General features: G+C 43.6%; 1 protein-coding gene across 2 annotated transcripts; it reads right to left on the reverse strand.

Annotated features, from left to right (window-relative positions):
• Positions 1-1,957: 1,957 nt before the first annotated feature.
• LOC138199827 (zinc finger protein DPF3-like) lies at positions 1,958-19,857 on the reverse strand. Of its 2 annotated transcripts, XM_069152059.1 has the most exons (12): positions 19,812-19,857; positions 11,799-11,959; positions 10,983-11,090; positions 8,652-8,779; positions 7,862-7,957; positions 7,662-7,722; positions 6,904-6,945; positions 6,190-6,330; positions 5,871-5,984; positions 4,967-5,769; positions 3,810-4,040; positions 1,958-2,943 (listed from the first exon to the last, which is right to left on the reverse strand). In XM_069152059.1, the coding sequence occupies exons 1-10, from the start codon at positions 19,841-19,843 to the stop codon at positions 5,609-5,611; spliced, it is 1,044 nt and encodes a 347-aa protein (XP_069008160.1). In that variant the 5' UTR covers positions 19,844-19,857; the 3' UTR covers positions 1,958-2,943; positions 3,810-4,040; positions 4,967-5,608. The 2 variants fall into 2 exon arrangements, with proteins under 2 accessions (XP_069008160.1, XP_069008159.1); XM_069152058.1 differs by having other exon boundaries at positions 1,958-4,040.
• Between the last annotated feature and the right edge of the window lie 159 nt (positions 19,858-20,016).

Consider the following 20,016-nt stretch of genomic DNA (forward strand, 5'->3'; position numbering starts at 1 on the left):
GGGGCTGAGATGGAAACCGACTATGGGAATCTGAAAGTCTTTAAAAAAGATACTCCAGTGATTTTACATGTGAAAGTGAGTTTACTCGTGATCCGCGTCGTCTTATGTGTTTCTCTGGACGAGAAAGTAACCCTGATTATGAGACCCATTTTGGATTTGAGAACCAAAATAGCATTACATCAAACCTTCCCTTCGAACCGGCAGCATGGTTATTATAAGATATATATGCTGTGTTACAAATGCTCTACTAACGTATTAACACGCACTATTCTGAGTGCATAAGTGCGTTCAAACTGTGAAGTGCCGACACATGCATTTCGCCACCATCCAACGATGCACTCAAAACAATCCAAAAAAAGAAGTGTGAAACACTGAACACCTTTCACATTTAACAGTCGCCATCTTGGCGCCACATAGGAAGGGGCGGGACCACCGGTGAGGAGGAATGTTCAAACAAAGGCTCAGAGGAAGCTGCAGCTGTTACAGAACACACCAAAAGTTTTTACTCGGTACCACCATACTGCTGCTGGACTATTTGTTATTGTACTAAGGGAAGTATTTAATTTGGAATTATTTGCAATAGTGTGTCCTAAATCCAAACATTATAAACAGGTTTTTAGTGTGTGGTGAGTTCACACTGTAAAACTTGACAAAGTATGCTCGAACCAGATAGCCAAACAATTTACTAGATATGATCTATCTACGGGTGTGCTGTTGATAGACACTGTTCTCCCACAATGCAATGCATAAAATAAATGAAGGATCATTATAAAACTGAAAAAGAAAGAAAGAAAGAAATCCCCAAAAATGTGGGCAGTAAACATTCATGTGCAGTGACTTTCCAAAGCTGCAGTTTGATTTCAGTTTCACACATTACTGCAGACCATTTACACATCGAGTAGAATTTCCTCTTGGTATGAAATGATAAAAGTGCCATGATGATGAAAACCCTATATTACAGCAATTAGCACATACTAAATTACTGTATTTAGTAACTATGTAATTAGTATGAAGTATGGATTAAGGGCACAGCTGTGAGCATCTATGAGGCAGGGAGGGTCTGATGAAAAGATGCCATCGAGATGCAATATGGGAAATATAGGATCTAGCAATTTTGTAAGGTCCGGGCCATATAAAGACATAAAAAAAATCAAGATATCTCTGCATCAGCCTTCAATTTTGAGTTATTACTTTTTTAAATTGTTCGTGGTGAGTGTTCCTCAACTGTTTGGAAGTGTGATGCTAAATAGTCTCCCTTTACGTATTTCAGAAACCATTATGGCCCAACAAATAGACCTATAAAATAGGCTATATAGGCTATAATAGAATAAATGATTATCCTTTTTACTTGTGAAATTGATTTCTGTGTTTCAGCTTAAGGTTTTAATGCTGCTTAAACATACCTTATGGCTTCCTTTTCTTAGAGAGAGTCATAATAATCTTACAGTAAAATTTTTCCATTTCCCTTTATGAGCTCTTCTATTCCTAAATGTATCCCATATGGTGATCCAAGTTGTAGCTTCTGGTCAAAATGCTTTTATATTGCCTGTCTGGCACATTTAATAGGATCTGTGTGCGATGAAATATTTCCCTTCAGCCTTTAATGAGACACCAAACATCTTCTTTGCACCTGCAGTGAGCATTCAGCTTCCATTTATTGCCAACAGTAAATAGCGCCTTCTGCAGAGAGGCTCTGGCTCATACCACTTCTACCGACTCACTTTTGAGCATCGATCAATAACATCTCCGAGATGGAGCTACTGTTCTGTCATCTTGTTTCCTATTTAGAGACCACAACCACCACAGCTCTCACACACTCGAGTGCTGTATTTTTCCTCTCTCAGTCTGCTCACTGAATCCGAGGGTCACTTCAACCTATTGATCCCCTCCAGGAGTCTTCTGCTTATCAACTGGCTTTTCAAATGATCCCATTCCCCTTCTGAGAAAATCAGCATCATAACTTTGATTCTTTATTTTTTTTTTCAGAACAATAAAAATAGTTTAACAAACAAAGACTTCTTCATTCTCTCCATTTTGACTTGTATTTACAGCTGACCAAAGATGACCCCAAAAAAAAGAAAGAAAAAAAAAAAAAAAACCACCCGGTCACGTTCATTTCATCTCCTCTTGGCTCCGTTCCCACCCTGATTCTCCCTCTCCGCCCCCCCGGCAGGCTAGACAAGAGAGAACCAGGGTCTATTGCTGTGTCTTTGACGAGGTATACAGGCTATTTCAATGATTGGTGACACTTTATTTGAAAGCGGACATCGCTAACGTTTTGCATTTAAGAGCTTCTCCTTTTGTTCAGAACTGCGCCACACTGGGCCTGTTCATACACGGCAGGTAACATTTAGCAGGTTATGACACATGCGTTCACTTACTGGCATGACTTTGGAAGATAAAAGACACAATGACCCATTTTACTATGGAAACACTGCATAACTGATACGAGAGAAGAAGACACGATAACTGACAAGTCCCAGATGCATTCTTTGTCCAGTGGAGATAAACTGCTGTGTGGAGGGTCCCTGAGGGAAGTGAAGAAAGATGGTTTGAATGCATGACACTTACGCAAGTCATAACAGACACATCGGATTCATGGTCACCCTAAAAAAAAAAAAAAAAAAGAGCGGCTACTATTATAATAATGCAGCAATACCGAATGATCACATGAAAGGACACGCGGCTCTTACACAGTAAAGTAACTTATGGACCTAAAATGCTTTCTGATACAGCACTTCAAGCACCTTCTAAATGTCATAAAGCAATTAGGCCCTCTAAAGCACTGAACGGAAATGTCACAGATAACGTGGATTTACAGGTTTCACTTGTCAGTAAGTACTGTGGATCTGAACAACAGTTAGGTCTGTCTAGCAACAATATTATTTTCAAATGCATCTGAGATGAAGCTCACTGCTGTCGAAGTCTTCCCAGGCTGCAGATCTGAAACAGAAAAGAGGAGAGGTTTTGCATGGCAAGCCCGACATCAGGTTACAAACCAGCCGAGAGCAGATGGAGCCGAAGCTTGTTATTGCAATGTTTTCCTATAGCATGAGACTGCAGTATCCCAAGTCCCTCCTGGGAGTTGATTATAATGGGACCCTCATGTGGGTGTCATCGTCCCTCCTCGCCAACTGAATACAATCACATGAATCAGGGTTGAGTGGCTGAACAATCAACGGCAGAGGAAATGAAAGATGCCTGAGTAGTTGTGGCTATTGTGCACCTGATCAGGACAGAGGTATCAATACAGTCTGACCAAACCCAAGAAGTCCTACTAATCAAACTTTAAAGAGTTCAAAACATAGAAATATCATACAACAGAGAAAAGATGCAAAAAAAGTGAGTGAAATCACTGCGATCCACTTGAGATCTGAGAGGCTGAGGAAAGAGGGAGCAAAAACAGACAGAGGGACAGAAGCAGAAAACCTTTGCGTCCATGTCAGGGGATTATTACAGTAGTCCAGAGGTCTGCATGTAGTCGTGGTGGATCTGAGCACCATCGCTATGGCTGCGGGTCAGGGGGTCACTGGTCCAATCAGGTTGGAGGGTCATGGCTGTCAGAGCTGGTTTCCAGTGCAGAGCGGCAGGCTGGCACAGTGATGAGGATAATGACGTCTTAGTGTCACATCGGATCACACAGCAGACACACAGTCGCAGAGCAGGAGCAGGCAGGCTGGGCCGCGGGGGGTCCCAAATTGCACCCGTTGGGCACAAGCAGTCCAAAAGGCCTGGCCTTTAGTGTTCCCATAGTTCAGAGAGGAGCTCCAGCACAGTGCAGAGAGGAGGACATGAAGCTGGATACTCACATTTCAAATGTTCACGAGCGGTCGATACATATTGTCGAGGGAGCAGATGCTTCATTTAAGCCACGTGGCTGGTAGAAGTGATGGATGTCCATTCATCCATTTCAGTCGGTTATTTCAGGCCCAAATCAGAAGGGACACGAAGGCTTATTAGTTTTTGAGCGTTAAATCCTCTTCTTCACTGGTCACCCCCAGGCCTGGGTCGCATGCCAATGTGCCGAGTGCTCCTATAGGCTACAACACAGACAATGCAGGTTAGACTCACACATCTCCCCGTGAGGCTTTAAGCTCAATGCTAATGACAGCATGCTGATAATGACACGGCTTACATGCTGATGTTTATCAGGTATAACGTTCAGCATGTCAAGCAGACTGATTAAGCATGCTGACATCCGATATCGAACACTGACCACAGTGTCGCATTAGATTGCAGGTATTTAGTCATAAACCAAAGTATCCAACAAACTGTGGTGCGTGTATCGCTGGTGGTTCTCAAGAGCCTAACAACTGCACTCCAACTGGCTCAAGTCCAAAAATTGTGTCATTTAATTTGATTAATTTATTACCCACAACGGTTATTACATACTGTTTCTTTATTTATAATGATGCAAACATTTGTTCTTCATCAGTTCTGTAGTTTAGAGCCTTCAGTTACGCAGATTAAAATCATAAAAATGTCGGTATCTGCCGTGGGAAGTGGTTCTCGTTCTGAAAAGTTCAGGAACCTGAAAAGTCAACAAATTTGATGCTAGTCCATGAAATAGTTGTTACAATATTTCAGTCAAAACACAAATGGGAACCTCACTGAGGTGCTGAAGGGAAAGTCAGGGCACCTTTAGGATTCACCTTCTGGGGCAAATTTCAGTGCACTCCATCGAAGGATTATTGAGATATCGCGAGCGTGGATGAAACCTTACTGATGTTTGCTTCCAAAACCACTTGTGCATATGATTTGTGGACTTGTCGAACGGATCAGTGCAGCTTAATAAAAGGCAGAGCTCGAGTTACAGTCATTTCCAAAGTCAAATGACACTGAATCTGATTCAAGAACTAAAGAGCATTTGAATATTACGCTGACACGCTTAACGATCCCCGTCCGGTAATCTACCTGTTTTGTGACAGAATATTAACTCCTCTGCAGAGGATACCTTGTTGCTTACCTTTCATTTATGTCGTCTCTTATCTGTAAAACACTAAATAGGCTCCTTCATCCAAACATTTCCAGTGGCCTGTGGCAATCCTTTCATTGGTTCCTTCATTTTCAGACATGTCTAATCCAGAGTTCGAACAGAAGAGGCAGCCTTCACTAGTGCTTCAAAAACATCCAGTAGCTCAGCAATGCAAGTGTGGGTCTGCAATGACATTTAATCATCTACCAAATTTATCATTCATGCCTTTCAGTTTTTCAGTCCTCCAATTTCTCCAGTGTTTTTTTGTTCATAACGTTCATGATGCTCCTTCTGCTCCAGTGAGGGAAAAACAAAAACAAAAAATAAACACCCCAAAAACATCTTCTGTTTTGCTCGGAGTCACTTGTCTCTCATTGCCTTACAAGTTCATATATATATAGATATATATCTATATAGGTATATATATATGAAAAAGGTGTTCATAAATTATTCAACAATGTTCAGTAGATAAAATACCACTTGCATTTCTGTCCTGAAATGATCACTTTGTGCTTTCTGCAAACAAAAAAACTAAAAAAAAAAAAAACCTTGAAAAAGAAGCAGCAGATTTTTGTCAGAGGTTAATCCATATAAAAAAAAGAAATAGTCTCTTCAAAATCAAACAGCTTCGCTCTATCTGTGACGGCTGGTTATCCCGTTGCTGTTTGTGGCCAGCTCTTCCAGCTCGTCATCCTCAAAACCGTGAAAGGTGGAAGTGTCGCTCTCCGAGGTGGTGCCGAAGAGCTCCTCAGCTCCGGCAAAAGTCCCGTCTTCCTTCTCGTCTCCGCACTCGGCTAAGAAACCAGAGACGAGTTATAAGTAACTAAATCATGTGGCAATCACCAGTCTGATCCACATATTGTGGGTTCATGAACTTAGGTGTGCCTGAACTCACTTGTGCGTTGGCAGGCTGAGCAGGGAGCCCAAGATTTACCCGTTTTCTTGTTTGAGCCGTGGCATTTATTACAGTAGTTGTTGGGAATGTTGGTCCCACCTGGACCCTTTGGACCTAAGAAGGAGATTCCAGTGAAGTCAAAGTTTTAGGGATGGTTGATTAAACCCATGCAGGTGTCAATACAATACTCAGAATCATGTAACTATGGTAACTCTAATATTACATTGAGTTTGAGTAAAGCGACTGTAGTGTCTTCTTTACAGTCATAAATAAAAGAAGTGAACACTACAGGACATTACAGGAGCTGCACACAGCTTACGTTTGTGTCGGTCGGTCTGTGGTGCAGTGTGGGATCGGGATGCCACCGTGCTTCTCTCCCCGGCTCTGTTCTCTTCTGCCAAGTGGGAATGGGTGTAGTGGTAACTTAGCCCTGTGCGGTTCCTGTAGCGCTTTGCACAAACTGCGACAAAGGCAGGACAGATGTTCAGTCCCACTACTGTGGCTGCACGTTATTATTAGATTATAATTTAGGCAGCACACCATTTCTTAATACAGGGTTTTTCCCCTTTTTTTGACCACTTAGGCGGTTTTGGACAAAGACCTCAGTTGTAATGAGACCTTCACAAAGTCAAACCCCCACCCAGTGTCTGGTGATCTGCTACTGCCTGCAAGTTATAAAGCAACATAACTAAAAATTATACATGCTGCTTTAGTATCATTAAGTAGAAAAGAAAAAGGGCCGATGGCCTCTAATCGAGATAACTATTCTAATTCTGGCTCCAAAAGGGAAAGAAGTAAGCACTCTAAGATCTGATTATAATAGTGAGTCAAATAAAATGGCAAACCAGACAACATAATAACGATGGGTCAGCACCAAGGGCACTTTTCAGCTTGAGAAATGTAAGATAATATAGGGGCTAAATCAATAATCACAGCACTTGTAAAACTATCACTCAACAATCTATCAAAACAAATATGTTAAAAAAAAAACTAAAAAAAACCTGCTGTCTGAGAGACAACAAATTTAAGATACCTGAGGTCGAAGATTTTGAGTTCTGCTTTTGTTTGTATCTGTCTGAAACGGAGAAGACACAAAGCAAAGATAAATGATAGGAAACAACATGAAAATGGGTTATTTAAGAAGTCAAATCCAATACCCCCTACTTGGATTTTCCTCATGCAACTTGCATGTACAGGAATACTCGACACTACAGTGACACGAGTTCACCTGGTTTCATCTGAGGAAACTCAGTGACTGAGTTACAGTGGGCTGGCTTTTTGACAGCAGTGGCCTCGATTGAGAGAAAATGTTGATCTGTGAATGTTCTCCTCTCAATAAGCAAGAAGAGAATAAAACAAACACTGGGCTTCATTTGTAAGACATTCTTGGAAAAAGAATTATCATCCCAAGCTTAAATACTGTTAAAATGTCCATAATATGAACAAGAATGCCACTTCTCATCAGATCTAAAATATTCTCAGAGAAGGCCATGTCTAAATTAGATCATGCATGAAACCAATTGGATGAATGCAGAAATGATGTGAAGTAGTGTGTGGTGCATTATGGATCGAGTAAACAGCGGTAAACAGACTCAGTCAGAGGGGTGTGGTAGAAGTGCATTATTGCAAAATACACTTTAAACGATACACAATACGGTTAATAAAACACAACATATCAAAAATATTGAGTACAAGAATATGTGTCGAAAGCACAAACTGCAAGCAGATTATTTAAGACAAAATGAATATTCCAGAAAAAGGATTGCCATTAAGGAAATGATCTCCACTTACTGTCACAGACGTATGGCTTGTCGTCATCCAGATCTGTCTTCCTGCGGCCTGAACCTCGACCCTGAGGGGAAAAAATACAACCAGCGCTTTCAACATACACAGAGGAGCTGGAACACAGGAGAAATCCCACCAAATGAAATGTGATTTGATGTGATTACAGTGTAAAAGTGCAGACTAACGTCGTCTCTCCGGACACTTACTCTCCCCTTCCCCCGATGTCTCCTCTTGGGAGTGTCCACCTCGAAATCGTCGTCATCATTGAAAGCGTCTTCTGCTGCGTCGGCCTCCAGAACCCTCTGAGACAGATACGGAGAGGGAGACAGACAGGCAGAGAGACAGGCAGAGAGACAGGCAGAGATAAATAGACGTGATAGTGAGCGGACCATTTCAATACTCAGAAAAAACACTGACGCAAAATACATTTTTCAGTTCACGATACCGTGTTGCAATTTTGACAGTACGTTCTGTTTCCAAGTCAAAGTCTCTATATGCTGTTGAAATACTAACAGATAATACAGGTATCTAATTTTATTGCATTCAATTTGAGATCAAGAGAAATACATTTGTAAAACTGAACTGATTGTTTTGTGAGGAGGGATAAGCAGTTACACTCCAAGCCCCCCTCGTCCCCGTGACTATCCCTGTTTCCACATGTCTGTTTGATGCTCGGCTGCTTTCAGCTTTCAATAAAAGACTATCGAGTTTCGTATTGTTCATCGTGTGGGCATTACTTATTAAACGGCCGGTAAGCGCCCTGTAGTGTGGCGGTCCACTTGTCCAGAAAGGCTCTCAGTGAGACAGCAGACAGCTAACGAGCCCTGCAGGTCAGCTGGAAAAACTTGGCAAGTTGCCTTGGCAACCAGTTGTGCCGCGACACATCTCTCTGAGTGCCATGGCTCTCAGTGGTATCACAAAGCGTTCACATTTTAAACGTTTTGCTGATGCCCTTAACCTCATGTCACACGCACACGCGTGTTCGAGGGAACCCACCTGGATCTCCAGCAGGCTCTCCTCGTCGTTCTTGGAGTTGTTCCTCTTGTCGAGACCTTCTCCTCGCAGCAGAGCCTCCAGCGTGGTGCTCTGGTTGGGCAAAGTGTCCTTGGACATGAGGCCTCCATCTGCACGGACAAAAAAAAAAAAAAAACAGGCAGCGTGTGATGAATCATCACAACACCAGCTCAGTGTTTGTATAAAGTGAAATGCCAACACATGTCTACTGTTCACTTTGGGTGAAAATGATACAGTTTAATCACCATCAAGCAGTGTAATTGTGACAGGAACCAGCAGTGCGACAAACTGCGACCAGCATGAGCAGCTTTGTATCTGTTGTTTCTTCTCTTCTACTCTTACTAAACCTAATAAAAGCATGAGGCGACCTGCTGGAGGATTTGTTTGTTATAGTCATCTTTTTATGCCTGCAACATAATGTGTCATCACAACTATTTTCACAGCACTATACCGCTGAAAGAAAACAACAACAAAAACATGCATGTTTTTATTCTGAACGAGAAAGCGGTGTCAATGAGCTCTCTCAATTACGCAGACATCACGCTGTCTGTCCACAGGCATACTCTGAGGTACAATGTACTTAAGTAGCTTATCACTTTAACCTGAACACATCATGTAGGTATCTCCTCCTACTGTCAAGATCTAAACAAACAGTGTAGGAGGCGAGCAGGTTGAGCAGACAAAGCAGAACAAACAAAAGCTTTGACAGTCAGTCGGATCCGCTCATCTTATTTACACAATCTTTTCTCCACAGAGAGCTTCATGATCATCCGGCTGCTTTTGTGGATCTTTGAAAAGAGGACACACTTCAAAGCCCCCTGACTTCAGCTTTCCATCAGCCCTTCGTTTTACCGCTGCGCCCACTGGAAGGCTTGTGGAGAATATTAAGGTAGCAGAGGATGGTACAGGTACGAGGCAGCGCAGAAGGTAGGCGTGAGAAGAACACAGAACATGCTTTTACTGAAATAGGCCTCTCCACCATGTGGCGGCAGCCCCTCGCCATTGTGTCTGCACACGTTGACTTTCAACTCTCAGCGACGAGACAACCCACCCACCCCACCCACACCCCCACCACCCTTTCCCTCCCTCCCTCCCTCCCTTCTGAACCCATGGGAGCTGGGGGGCTAAAAATAGAGCCGGCAGCAGCCTGCAGCAGGGAGCTGATTCTGCATGCAGCCCCAGTCTCTCTAGCACACCATCAGTTAGACAGCGAGACAGACTCTGGCCGCTGCCCTGTGCCGGCCACCTCTGGCCAGCTGCACAACGTGCTCCATATAAAGAGACGGCAGGTTAAATCAGGGTATGTTTTCCCTCGGCTGCTCTCGCAGACAGTGTGTACAATCCGCTGTTGTTGGAGAAGGGAAGGGACAGCGGGGCGGTGGGGTCTGAGCAAGAGCAAGCTCAGTGGAAAACAATAGGCGACAATGGGATGTGTTTGGGAAACAAAGGCTCAGTTCATGTGCTATCTCTACATCTTGCTTTCTCCCTCCAGTGTCTCTCTCTTTCTCTCTTTCTCTTTCTCTTTCTCTGCTTCCCAGACATTTGTCCTTCCAGCATGCTATGCAGACATTACATTTGAACTCAGGGATATTTCTGTGAAAACACAATGAATTTTCCTCCCAGCTTTTTACAGAAACAACTAGAAAAAGTGAAATATATAACATCTTTCTCTCTTTAGCTGTGTTCATGCTTTGGGACAGAGTAGCATCCCAGTGGGTGTGAAAGCTTTGGCCACAGAAAGGACAAGTTACTTGAGCTCAGGAACACTGGCTGGCCGCACAACACACAGCCTGCATGGCAGACTACAGGGAGCGATGAAAGAGGTGCCAGAGAGAAAGAGGGGAAAAAAAAAAAAATCGGCGAAGGAGGCGCAAGTAGAAAATAAGATTGAGCAAGAATATAGAGGAGAGGGTAAATGTGTTGAGTGAGCTGTTTCGAGTAGCAGCGGGAGAAGGCCAAACTCCATTCCATAACATTTATTAAATACTGTCTGTCGCTGGACTCTGTCTCACTACTCCCAGCAGTGGTAAATCTAATTACATGTTCTACTTCTCACAAAACAAGTTTACCAGCCGGGGTGAACACAGGCACATTTCATCGTCTGAAAAATGACTGGCAGCCTGTTCTGCTCAGTGCGCTGAGACAGAGCGATATGCTTTTAGCGAGATTATTCCAGATCATCACCAGTAATCACATGAGCTGAAGGAGGTGGAGGAGGTGGGTGGGTGGGGGAGGAAGAGACGGCCGAGCGGGAGGAGAAGCTGAGCGCAGCGGCGAGCGGCAGGCAGGTGGCTCACGGAGAGGATGTCTTACCGAGCTGCAGGCCGTAGATGCCCAGGCGGGGATCTGTGGTGTTGTGCAGCCGTCTCTTCTTTCTCCAGCAGCGAGCCGGGTATGTGTACATCTGCCCGGCTGCGACCCCTGAGAAATAACAGCAAGTTTCAGCTCCTCAACCGTGGAAAACTTTTAGACTCGGTAGTTTTGCTGTTTGTATAGAACTTACTGCAGTTTACAGAAAATCATATTATGAAACAGAAGTCACATCATAAAACATGGAAGGATTTTCAAAACAAAATCTAACAATTTGTTTTTGTTTGCTAAAGTCACAAGAGGTGCTGAAATAGTTGAGTCGATAGAAAATTAACAAGCAACAGTGCCGATGCTTGCTTAATTGTTTAATTTATGCTTATAGTGTACAAACATAAAAACTAAATTATTACTGCTTTCACCTTCTAAAATATTGCTGCTTTTCTTAGATTGAGGGCTGCAATCAATTACCATTTTAATCACAGATTAAAATGTTGAGCAAAAGGAAGCTTTTCTCCATAACTTTTACGATTTACTATGATATAAAAGAGAGAGAAAAAAGGATTAAACTGTTTTTAAACTCAACACATTTCAGGTTTGGACAAGAAAAGTCGAGAGGTGAGGAGCATTTTCTTTCTATTTTCCAGAAAAATGTTTTTAGACTTCAATAAAAAATAAAAAAAAACTTCTCCAGATTAATCAGTCATGTAAATAATGATTTGTGGATGGCAACATTATTTCTGTGTGTGTGTGTGTGTGTGTGTGTGTGTGTGTGTGTGTGTGTGTGTGTGTGTGTGTGTGTGTGTGTGTGTATTTGCCCACCGGGGCTGCGGTGGTGGCGTTCCATCCAGATGTAGCAGTTGTTCTGGGCCACGCCGGTTTGAGAGTCCAGGAATGGCAGGCGGACGCTGCGTTCAGCACACAGGCGGGCATTGTAGCTGCGGCACTGCTCAATGGCGTCCTTATAGAACTGGTCGCCCAACCTGCAGGGAGGAAGATTCGCAGCAGAGGTCACTGACACTGGATCATGTAGTTGACACACAGCAGTGGAAGAAATAGTCACATATTTTATTTGAAGTAAGAATCTCGAAGGTTTTTATTTAAATAAACGTCTGTTAAGTGACTATCTATCAAGGAGTGAGATTACACAACGGTGACAGCTTGTATTTGCAGGATTACAAATTTTACGGTCTGTGCCCACATTCCCTAAAATGTTTACGTTTTCCATCACCAAGCAGTGGATGTTCTGCAAGAGATGGCAGGCGCAGCTTACGCTCCACCTGCCCAATGACTGATGTCACGCAGGCGAACGCTGTTCGTTTACCAGCCTGGGAAATGAAGTCAAAGAACACAGCTGCAATCCCCATTTATCGCTATAGGTGTCGCCAAAGAGAAACACAGATCTTCCAGAATGTAACTTTAAAGTAGACCGAAAGCGGCCTCACAATAAAATTTAAAAAAAAACAATACTCTGTTGTGCATTTAAGATTTCAAGTACGAGTATCAATAACACTTAAAGTACCGAAAGTAAAAGTTATAATTATGCATAATGGCGCAATATATTAGTGATGCATTAAGGCGTCATCTTAAGTGGCACCGGTAGGATTATATTTCATACTACGACCGAGAACCACCCGCCTGCTCGTAAGATGCCTTCAGCGTCAGGGTTGTCACACACGCCTACTCAGCAAAGGGATGAGAGCCAGAAAGTTACCGACACAACAGTGATGTGTTGGTAACTTCAGTTAATGAGTCGCTCCAACCAAAGAAATAAAACAGGACCTGCCGTTGTCGCAATTCTATTTTCAAGATAGATTAAAAAAAAAAATCATAATAAATGCTATCCAGTGATTACAGCTGCTGGCACAGGTGAGACTGTTACATGCTGCTGAGGAGCTTGTGAACATCCCCTCAGTGATCAATAAAAACTTATATTTTAAACCATAATGATCTATTTTAAATAATCTGTTGAGGTTTTATTTATCTCAATCTGCTAAAAAACTGGAGTTGTAAGATAAATGTAGGGGAGTTTATTGACGAGTGAGATGGCAGCTCCCTATTCACCTTTCAATTGTCGTTAATTATGAAGAAGCTGAAGATGGAAATGCTCCCCTTAAGTGCGACTACCTCAAATTTTTACTTTGATAAATGTACTTTGTTTCCAGACGCTGATGTGGTGGCTTGTTTGAAGAACTAATAGAGAAGAGATGTACTGCTAACAATAAATAGGAACATATCTACAGAATCTCTGATATGCAGAGAGGCCTTTTTATCGTGTCTGCACAGATCATGACATCCGTTAGCCGAAGCAGCCATAAGATGAGGGAGAGGAGATCAATACAACACAACGAGTTGCACCAGTTACTATAGAAACTCTGCTCAACCCCAACAACCGTTCACACTTCTAATCAGCCCGGTTTTATCGACGTATCAAACCGACCGCTGAGCTTCTCTCTCCTTTTTCCGGCTTTCCATCGGGGAGAATTTGTGGAAATAAAAAAAAAAATTAAAAAAATGCACCCCATTTCCAAAAAAGTGCTGCTGCGACTCCTGAGGTCAAACATATTATTACCTCTGTGGGTTCTGTGTTTGATCTGGTTCTGGATGGGCTGGGAGCTACGGTCGATTATCAAGCCGACACTGAATCCGGTCTGATATGTAGTCACTCCTCCGACCAGCAAGCGGCTGAGACTCTCACACTTTAGTTCCACTTTTCTTCTTGCCACTGAGATTTTGGCAGTCCCTCAGGGTTTCAATGTTAATATTCAGAGTGAAATGGGGGAGGATATTTCACATTCAAGCCCTCAATCGCTGCCACACGCCTGGTATGGTAATTAGCCTACTTAATTAATCTCAGCAGAGTGCCTAGCACAAGGGCAGGTTCTAATTTGACTCCATCAAATATGGGGGTAAATGGTGCAACTCTGAAATCATGACAAGGTACTTTGTCTGTCTTTTTCCAGTTGTATCACAGGGTAAATAATAGCCACTGCTTACTCTGGTATGAACATGCCCACAGCCGAATAATGAAGTTCCTCCACGTGTTCTCAATTACAACATTAGGAAGACGGCCATTTTGAAGTGAAACTAATGAGCTGCGGGCTGCGAGCCGCGCCTGGAATCTTAAAACTAGTGGTGGAGGAGGTGGGAGGCTGATTTGTCAGCTTCTTCCAGATCCTTCTCTCCGTCTGGAGTCCTGGTTGAGACAACGTCCGGCAGATGAACCGGTCATGTTAGGAAACGCCGTCCCGCACAAAGCCCACGGCTCTGCGGTTGAGACAAAGCCACAGTGTGAGAGGCTTCTGGGAAAGAGAGGCTTCGTGTCCGTGTGATTGAGAAGAGTAAACAGTCACAGGTACAGAGCGAGGGAGGGAGGGAGGGGGAGGCGGGAGGGGGGAGGGTGATCAGCAGACAGACGAGGGAAACGTCAAAAAACAGACAGCTGACAAGAAAATCATGACAAATAAATATGTTTTTCCATCGCCGTGATCTAATCACAACAAGAGAGTGTCATTTTTATAGATAATAATCACATTACTGGTCTCTCTGCCTGGAAAAGAAGTCAGACAGCGTTTCTTACTGCTTATGAAGACCAACACAATGTACCAGCAGCACTTCCACGGGCTTTAAGATGCAGGAATTTTTACAAGAGGAATCACACAGAGAAAGACTGAAAACAGAAAGCCAAACACACACACACGCGCGCACACACACACACGCGCACACACACACACACACACACACACACACACACAGTCAGCGGTTTGACAGCTTCACCAGTAGCTTGATCTAGGACTTAAGATAAATATTTGGCTCATAAAAAAATAATAGCACGCAGCTGTGTAATAAAAAAAGTATGAATTATGTTGGTCTAATCTGTGTCACATGTGGACTGAGTGTTTTCTACAGTAAATCCCTGTCAAACCAAACCTGTGTGCTTCACTAACATTCCTTGGTATCAACACACAGCTGCGATGGAACATAGTTCACTAAACGCAGACCAGCTATAAAGGCTCCCTGAAGTCGGCTCCCTGAAGTCGGCTCCCTGAAGTCGGCTCCCTGAAGTCGGCTCCCTGAAGTCGGCTCCGAGCGCAGGCCACTGCCAAGAAACTCCGCAGAAGAGACCCGGAGAGGATGTTGACCCGTCTCAAGTGAAATGTGCAGGAGTTTGGTGGGAGATGGGTGACAGAGCAAATAAGTGGGTGAAAGTCTTGCAGTGCGTGCTGGCTGGCTGCGTTCCCCATCAGAGCCCTGTCGCCCCGAGCAGCAGGTGCACCGGCTGAGGTGAGAGATCCTTCTGACACCTGTAATGAGTTACAAGCCCTACACGGCCAACGACACGGGCAGGGAGGCAGACTCACATGTACACACCACCTTCAGTCGACGTCAGTACTCACGCCATGTTTCCTCCAATAAGTAAATCTGTATTTTTCCATAGTCTGCGGACTCGTGACGGATAACTCCGGTTTATTATAACTCGGCTGCTGTGTTTGTATTGTTGATGCCATCGTTTAGCAGCTACAATAACTTTGAACTGACCAAGTGAACTGTTGTGACGTGGGAACGAAGATACAAGTCAGATCAAATGTGCAGTCGGTAGATCAGACACACAAAAAAAGCTGAACAGTAAAAACTATTCCCAAACCAAATCACAGTTTACAGACCAACTTCCTGGCTCAACTATGACCTCATGTACTTGTATTAGTCCCATGCATTCAGGTTTCCTGTGCAATGAGGGATTATTACGTAGACTCTACTTGGGCATCCCACCCAGGTAGATGAAATCACTGAGCTAAAGTAAATCTGACATAAGTTTACTCGTGTCAAACAGATTTCTGGCCACATATCTGTCTGAGCAGCGTGTGCTGCAGTAACTGAGTAGCCATGCTTGCAAGTATCCATAGCATGCGAGACATTATGGGACATTTTTAAATCACAGTGTCTACCGATAGCCTGCCTGTGAGCTGTTTAGGGGACATCTGTAAACTGTTTCTGCCAATAGTCTGTATATAAAGCATTTAGGGAGAATTTATAAATTGTAACATCTACTGAAAACCTGCATGTGAGTCATTAAGGGGATGTCTGTAAACTGTAACTAAATAAGGTGGTACACGGGTAACTTCTCAACCAATAGGTAACACTGCAAATTCAAATTTTACCCACAAATAAAGAAGTTGAATCCTCACAGATTAAAGTATTCAGTAATTTACAAAAAAGAAAAGAAAAAGAAAACACTTTAAAAACATAAACAAACAAAGTACACCAGAAACATAGTTTTCAGTTTTTTCTCTTCCACTCAAATTTATCTTGCAACTGCTTGAGAGCATTGGGAACCACTTGCTTACATAATCTGGCTAAACTCTTGGCTTGTTTACAACATGTTTGTTGGCCTGACTACTTGTCCACTGGACTTTCAATGTTCCCAGATCTCAGCTATTAGAGAAAAAAGTTCTACCAAAATTAGACCAGGTTGCACTAAACCAACATAATCCTTGTGAGTTTAGCGGCCTATTGGTGACAACGTTCTGGGGACTCAAAGTAAACTGGAAGCTTGTGTGCGTGTCAGGGCCTCAGCGGTATGTGCTCCACATCCTCGGTGTCTTCCAGCTGAGTAGAGAAGGTGAGTGTGCACATGAGTGCGAGGAACAAAACAGCAAATCTTGTGGCCAGTGGGGCCTCCGCTATCAGCATGTTCCTGTCAACGGTTCACCGTGTCACATGACTGCGTCCGTAATGTGAGCATGTGTCAACACACATTGTGCATATCTGACGAAAAACTACAGTGTGCAGAAGAGCAGCTCACAGAAGTGCTCTGCACTCGTGACAAAACTCTGCATTAAAATGGCCTCAAGAGATCTGACTGATGTAAAAAAAAAAAAATAACTTCTGACGCAGAAACACAACTTCTGTCTTTTCTGCTTGGTTAAGAAGGTTTCTAAAATTTTGCAGGTGCACTGCTGCTTCACAGGAAGCTACAGCTCCCACATGAGAAGGGAAAGGGAGGGCCCACAGAGTGACTGCACCCTGACAGCAACCTCCGATTACACCAATCAGAACAACACAGTCAGGGTGAGGGCAGGAGTAAAACCAGGCCGTGCACCTCCACACTGCAGTTGCAATAAACAGCAGGCCTGACTCACTCAAAATCTACTCAACACCCATGACAAGAAGGCTGAAAAAACAGGGAAGCATCCGGCTGATGTAAATTCAGCAGGGCTGCTGACGGAAGATGCGTCCGGCCCACAGAAACCTCCAGCTGTGGCTCAAATTTTAATGAGCAGCTTTATGCGCTTCTTTATTAATTAAATATTGCAGACTCCATTTTAATCAGCAGATTCTGGAGATTACTGTCGTCCCGTTCTCAGACAGGGGACAGACCTCGCACAGATGTGCGCAAGCTTGCAGCTTCACCCGCCACATCTCCACAACAAAGTCAAACCAGCGTTTCATTTCTCCAAAGTGAATCATTTTAACACACAAAAAAAAGGTCAAACTGGTCCACAGGAGCGACATCCAATTAGTGTCAAGTGTGACTAATTATAATCTGACAAACGTGTGAAATGAAGTCAGAAACCCGAGACAGAGGCTAATTATAGCAGATTGAAACACTTCATTAAGCACAGCTTATAGCAAGGAGACATTCCACATCAGAATGCTAAAACGTCTCGGAGATGAAACGGCAGCTTGACAACGGACGCAACACTGAAGCTTGTTGGGACAGAGGACAGACGAGCAGTCCGCCAAGGTAATGGTGAAATACACTCCCCAATCACAATCCTGCTCTTAGGATGAGAAGCAGGTACACGCGAGTATCATTTGTCTACATGCAACACGAACATCCAGTGCTTCACTGAGCTGTTCAGGTGCCAACAGAAGGAAGCTGTGATTGCACTGGGAGATTCCCTGGTGGGGAAAACAGTGAAGCATGCTCAGTCAGCTAATGAGTAAATACAGATTCAACAGACATTTCTTTTTTTTTTTTCCAATTAATCAAAAGTCTTTTCTTTAGCAGCATCCAATAAGTGTGCAGGTGGTGTTGGTGTGGAGGGGTTCTCTTCCTAAAGGAGACTTCGACAGGCTACTCAGCCTCTGTGACTGCTCTGTATCATTACAGACATACTCTGGAATTTAAAGGGATAGTTCGCATTTTTTGGAAGTGGGGGTTGTGTGAGGTACTTCTCTACCTGCAGTAGATCGGGGGATTGCATGTCCACAGTTGACCCGTTATGGAAGCTAAGCTCTGCTGTGAACGGGGTAATCTAAATTTACCTCATCAAGAAAATGAATATTCTAAACATAGCATTCAATTAAACTGATATTGATTGTTTTCGGTGGATTTTTTTTTTAAATTTTTTTTTAAGGTGCCCAAAATACATTATACTGCTGATCCTGTCCACAGCAGCAGATTGCACAGCTTCTGTTCAGGAACAGCAGCCTGCTTCTTTAAAGAGGAGACATGCCGAGCCCCATCTACTGCAGGTATACACTGACCGTGGACCTCAAATAATAATACAAAATACCAACTATCCCATTAAAATGACCTTAACTGGCTCGTGCCCCACATACCAGACCAAAATAGTCCTATGCAAAAAAAAAATATCAATGATCAATGGAAATAAAATAGTTTGAACAGTGATCATGCTGCTTCCTTTGCTGGCTGCAGTTCCAATGTCACAACAACAATGGCAGCAGCGTGGGTGATGTGCAAGGTGTTGTGAGGTCCACTCCTCGTGCTACAGGCCACGGAAGGTGGCAGGGTACCTCCGTGGAGGAGCAGATGGTTCTCCTGCTTGTGTGCCCAACACTTCCTCTCTGTCGGAGCATCTCTGACAGATGGGCCCAGGATCCTGGACCAAGCTAATCTCCAGCACTCCTCCACTTAAAGGCACAGTGGAGTGTCTGCTCCTCTACCTCCACAGTCCCAAAGAGCCATGGTGCTTCCAACACATCAATACAGGCTGACTGCTGCTGTCACAATGTGCATGGAAGATACAGCCTGTCGAATTATTTTCGGGTTTCTATATATACATATAGAAAATGACAAGAAGCGGGAGGCTAAGTGTGCCTAAGTTACAGTAATGTGCCTACCGGTGGAATTGGTGAAACAATACAGAAGAACAAAGGAGAAATGGAGAAAAAGGTGGGGTATTTCTTTGAAGTTGTGGGATACTAAAATGTCCACTGAACGGGCTGTTTGAGCTCCGACTGACAGCCTCTTTTCAGCGGCGGACACCAATTTGCTGTCACTTTTGTCGATTTCGCCAGCAAGCATGCAAATACAAAATGCCTCCTCCCTTTGCTTCGCCGGGTCCTGACCACGTCTGCGCTCGGAGGAGCCAAAGTTGACAGACATGTCGACAATTTCACACCAACTACAAGCGACTTTCGGAATGTCCGGATGATATTCCGCCGCTGTGCCCAAGCGAGCACGAAGAAAATCGGCTTTTAATTATTCGTTGCAGCGTAAAGGCACGTTGCACGACAGTTTTCAAATAAATGTACAGCGCAGGAAAGGCGACACTCTCTTGTGTTGTATGCAAAACCGTGTGGAGGAAAAGCTCCGCCAGTGCAGTGAACGTGTCAGGCAGCCGTCCACACATGTTTAACACGAAATTACTAAAAAAACCAAAAAAAAAAAAACCAAAAAAAAAAACAGTAGAATAAAAGAACTATGCGAGGCTACTTTGCCATGCAAGAAGTACACAACATGAATTTGGACAGCTTAATCCGTCATATGCACACGGCTGGAAACGACATGCACGAACAGACAGTTTCAATGTACGAGTTGGCAACAAAGTCATTATTCACAATTTCGTCAATGTCTAAATTACTTACGCTTTTAGTGGATTCTGAATGACAGCCGCCATTTTGCTACAATGTAACGCAATATCGGCGTCTTGCAGTTCTGAGGGAAACCTACGGGAATGGACCAATCAGAGCTCTGGGTGAATTCGTGGACCAATACATCTGTAGCATAAGCGGATGGGGCGTGGCTTAATGGGGTAAACTGTCAAAATTATTTTAAAGGGTTTTCCCTTGT

Source organism: Embiotoca jacksoni, unplaced genomic scaffold (genome assembly GCF_022577435.1).
Source record: "Embiotoca jacksoni isolate LCO1_2020_lvr unplaced genomic scaffold, fEmbJac1.0.p SCAF_18, whole genome shotgun sequence".
NCBI lineage: Eukaryota > Metazoa > Chordata > Actinopteri > Embiotocidae > Embiotoca > Embiotoca jacksoni.

Excerpts from the sequence above, each read along its gene's own strand:
- LOC138199827 (XM_069152059.1), bottom strand. The coding sequence starts at position 19,843 with ATGGCGGCTGTCATTCAGAATCCACTAAAAGC. Across the intron at positions 11,960-19,811 it reads ATTCAGAATCCACTAAAAGC|GTTGGGCGACCAGTTCTATA; the intron begins GTAAGTAATTTA and ends TCCTCCCTGCAG. Across the intron at positions 6,331-6,903 it reads CTCAAAATCTTCGACCTCAG|TTTGTGCAAAGCGCTACAGG; the intron begins GTATCTTAAATT and ends CCTTTGTCGCAG.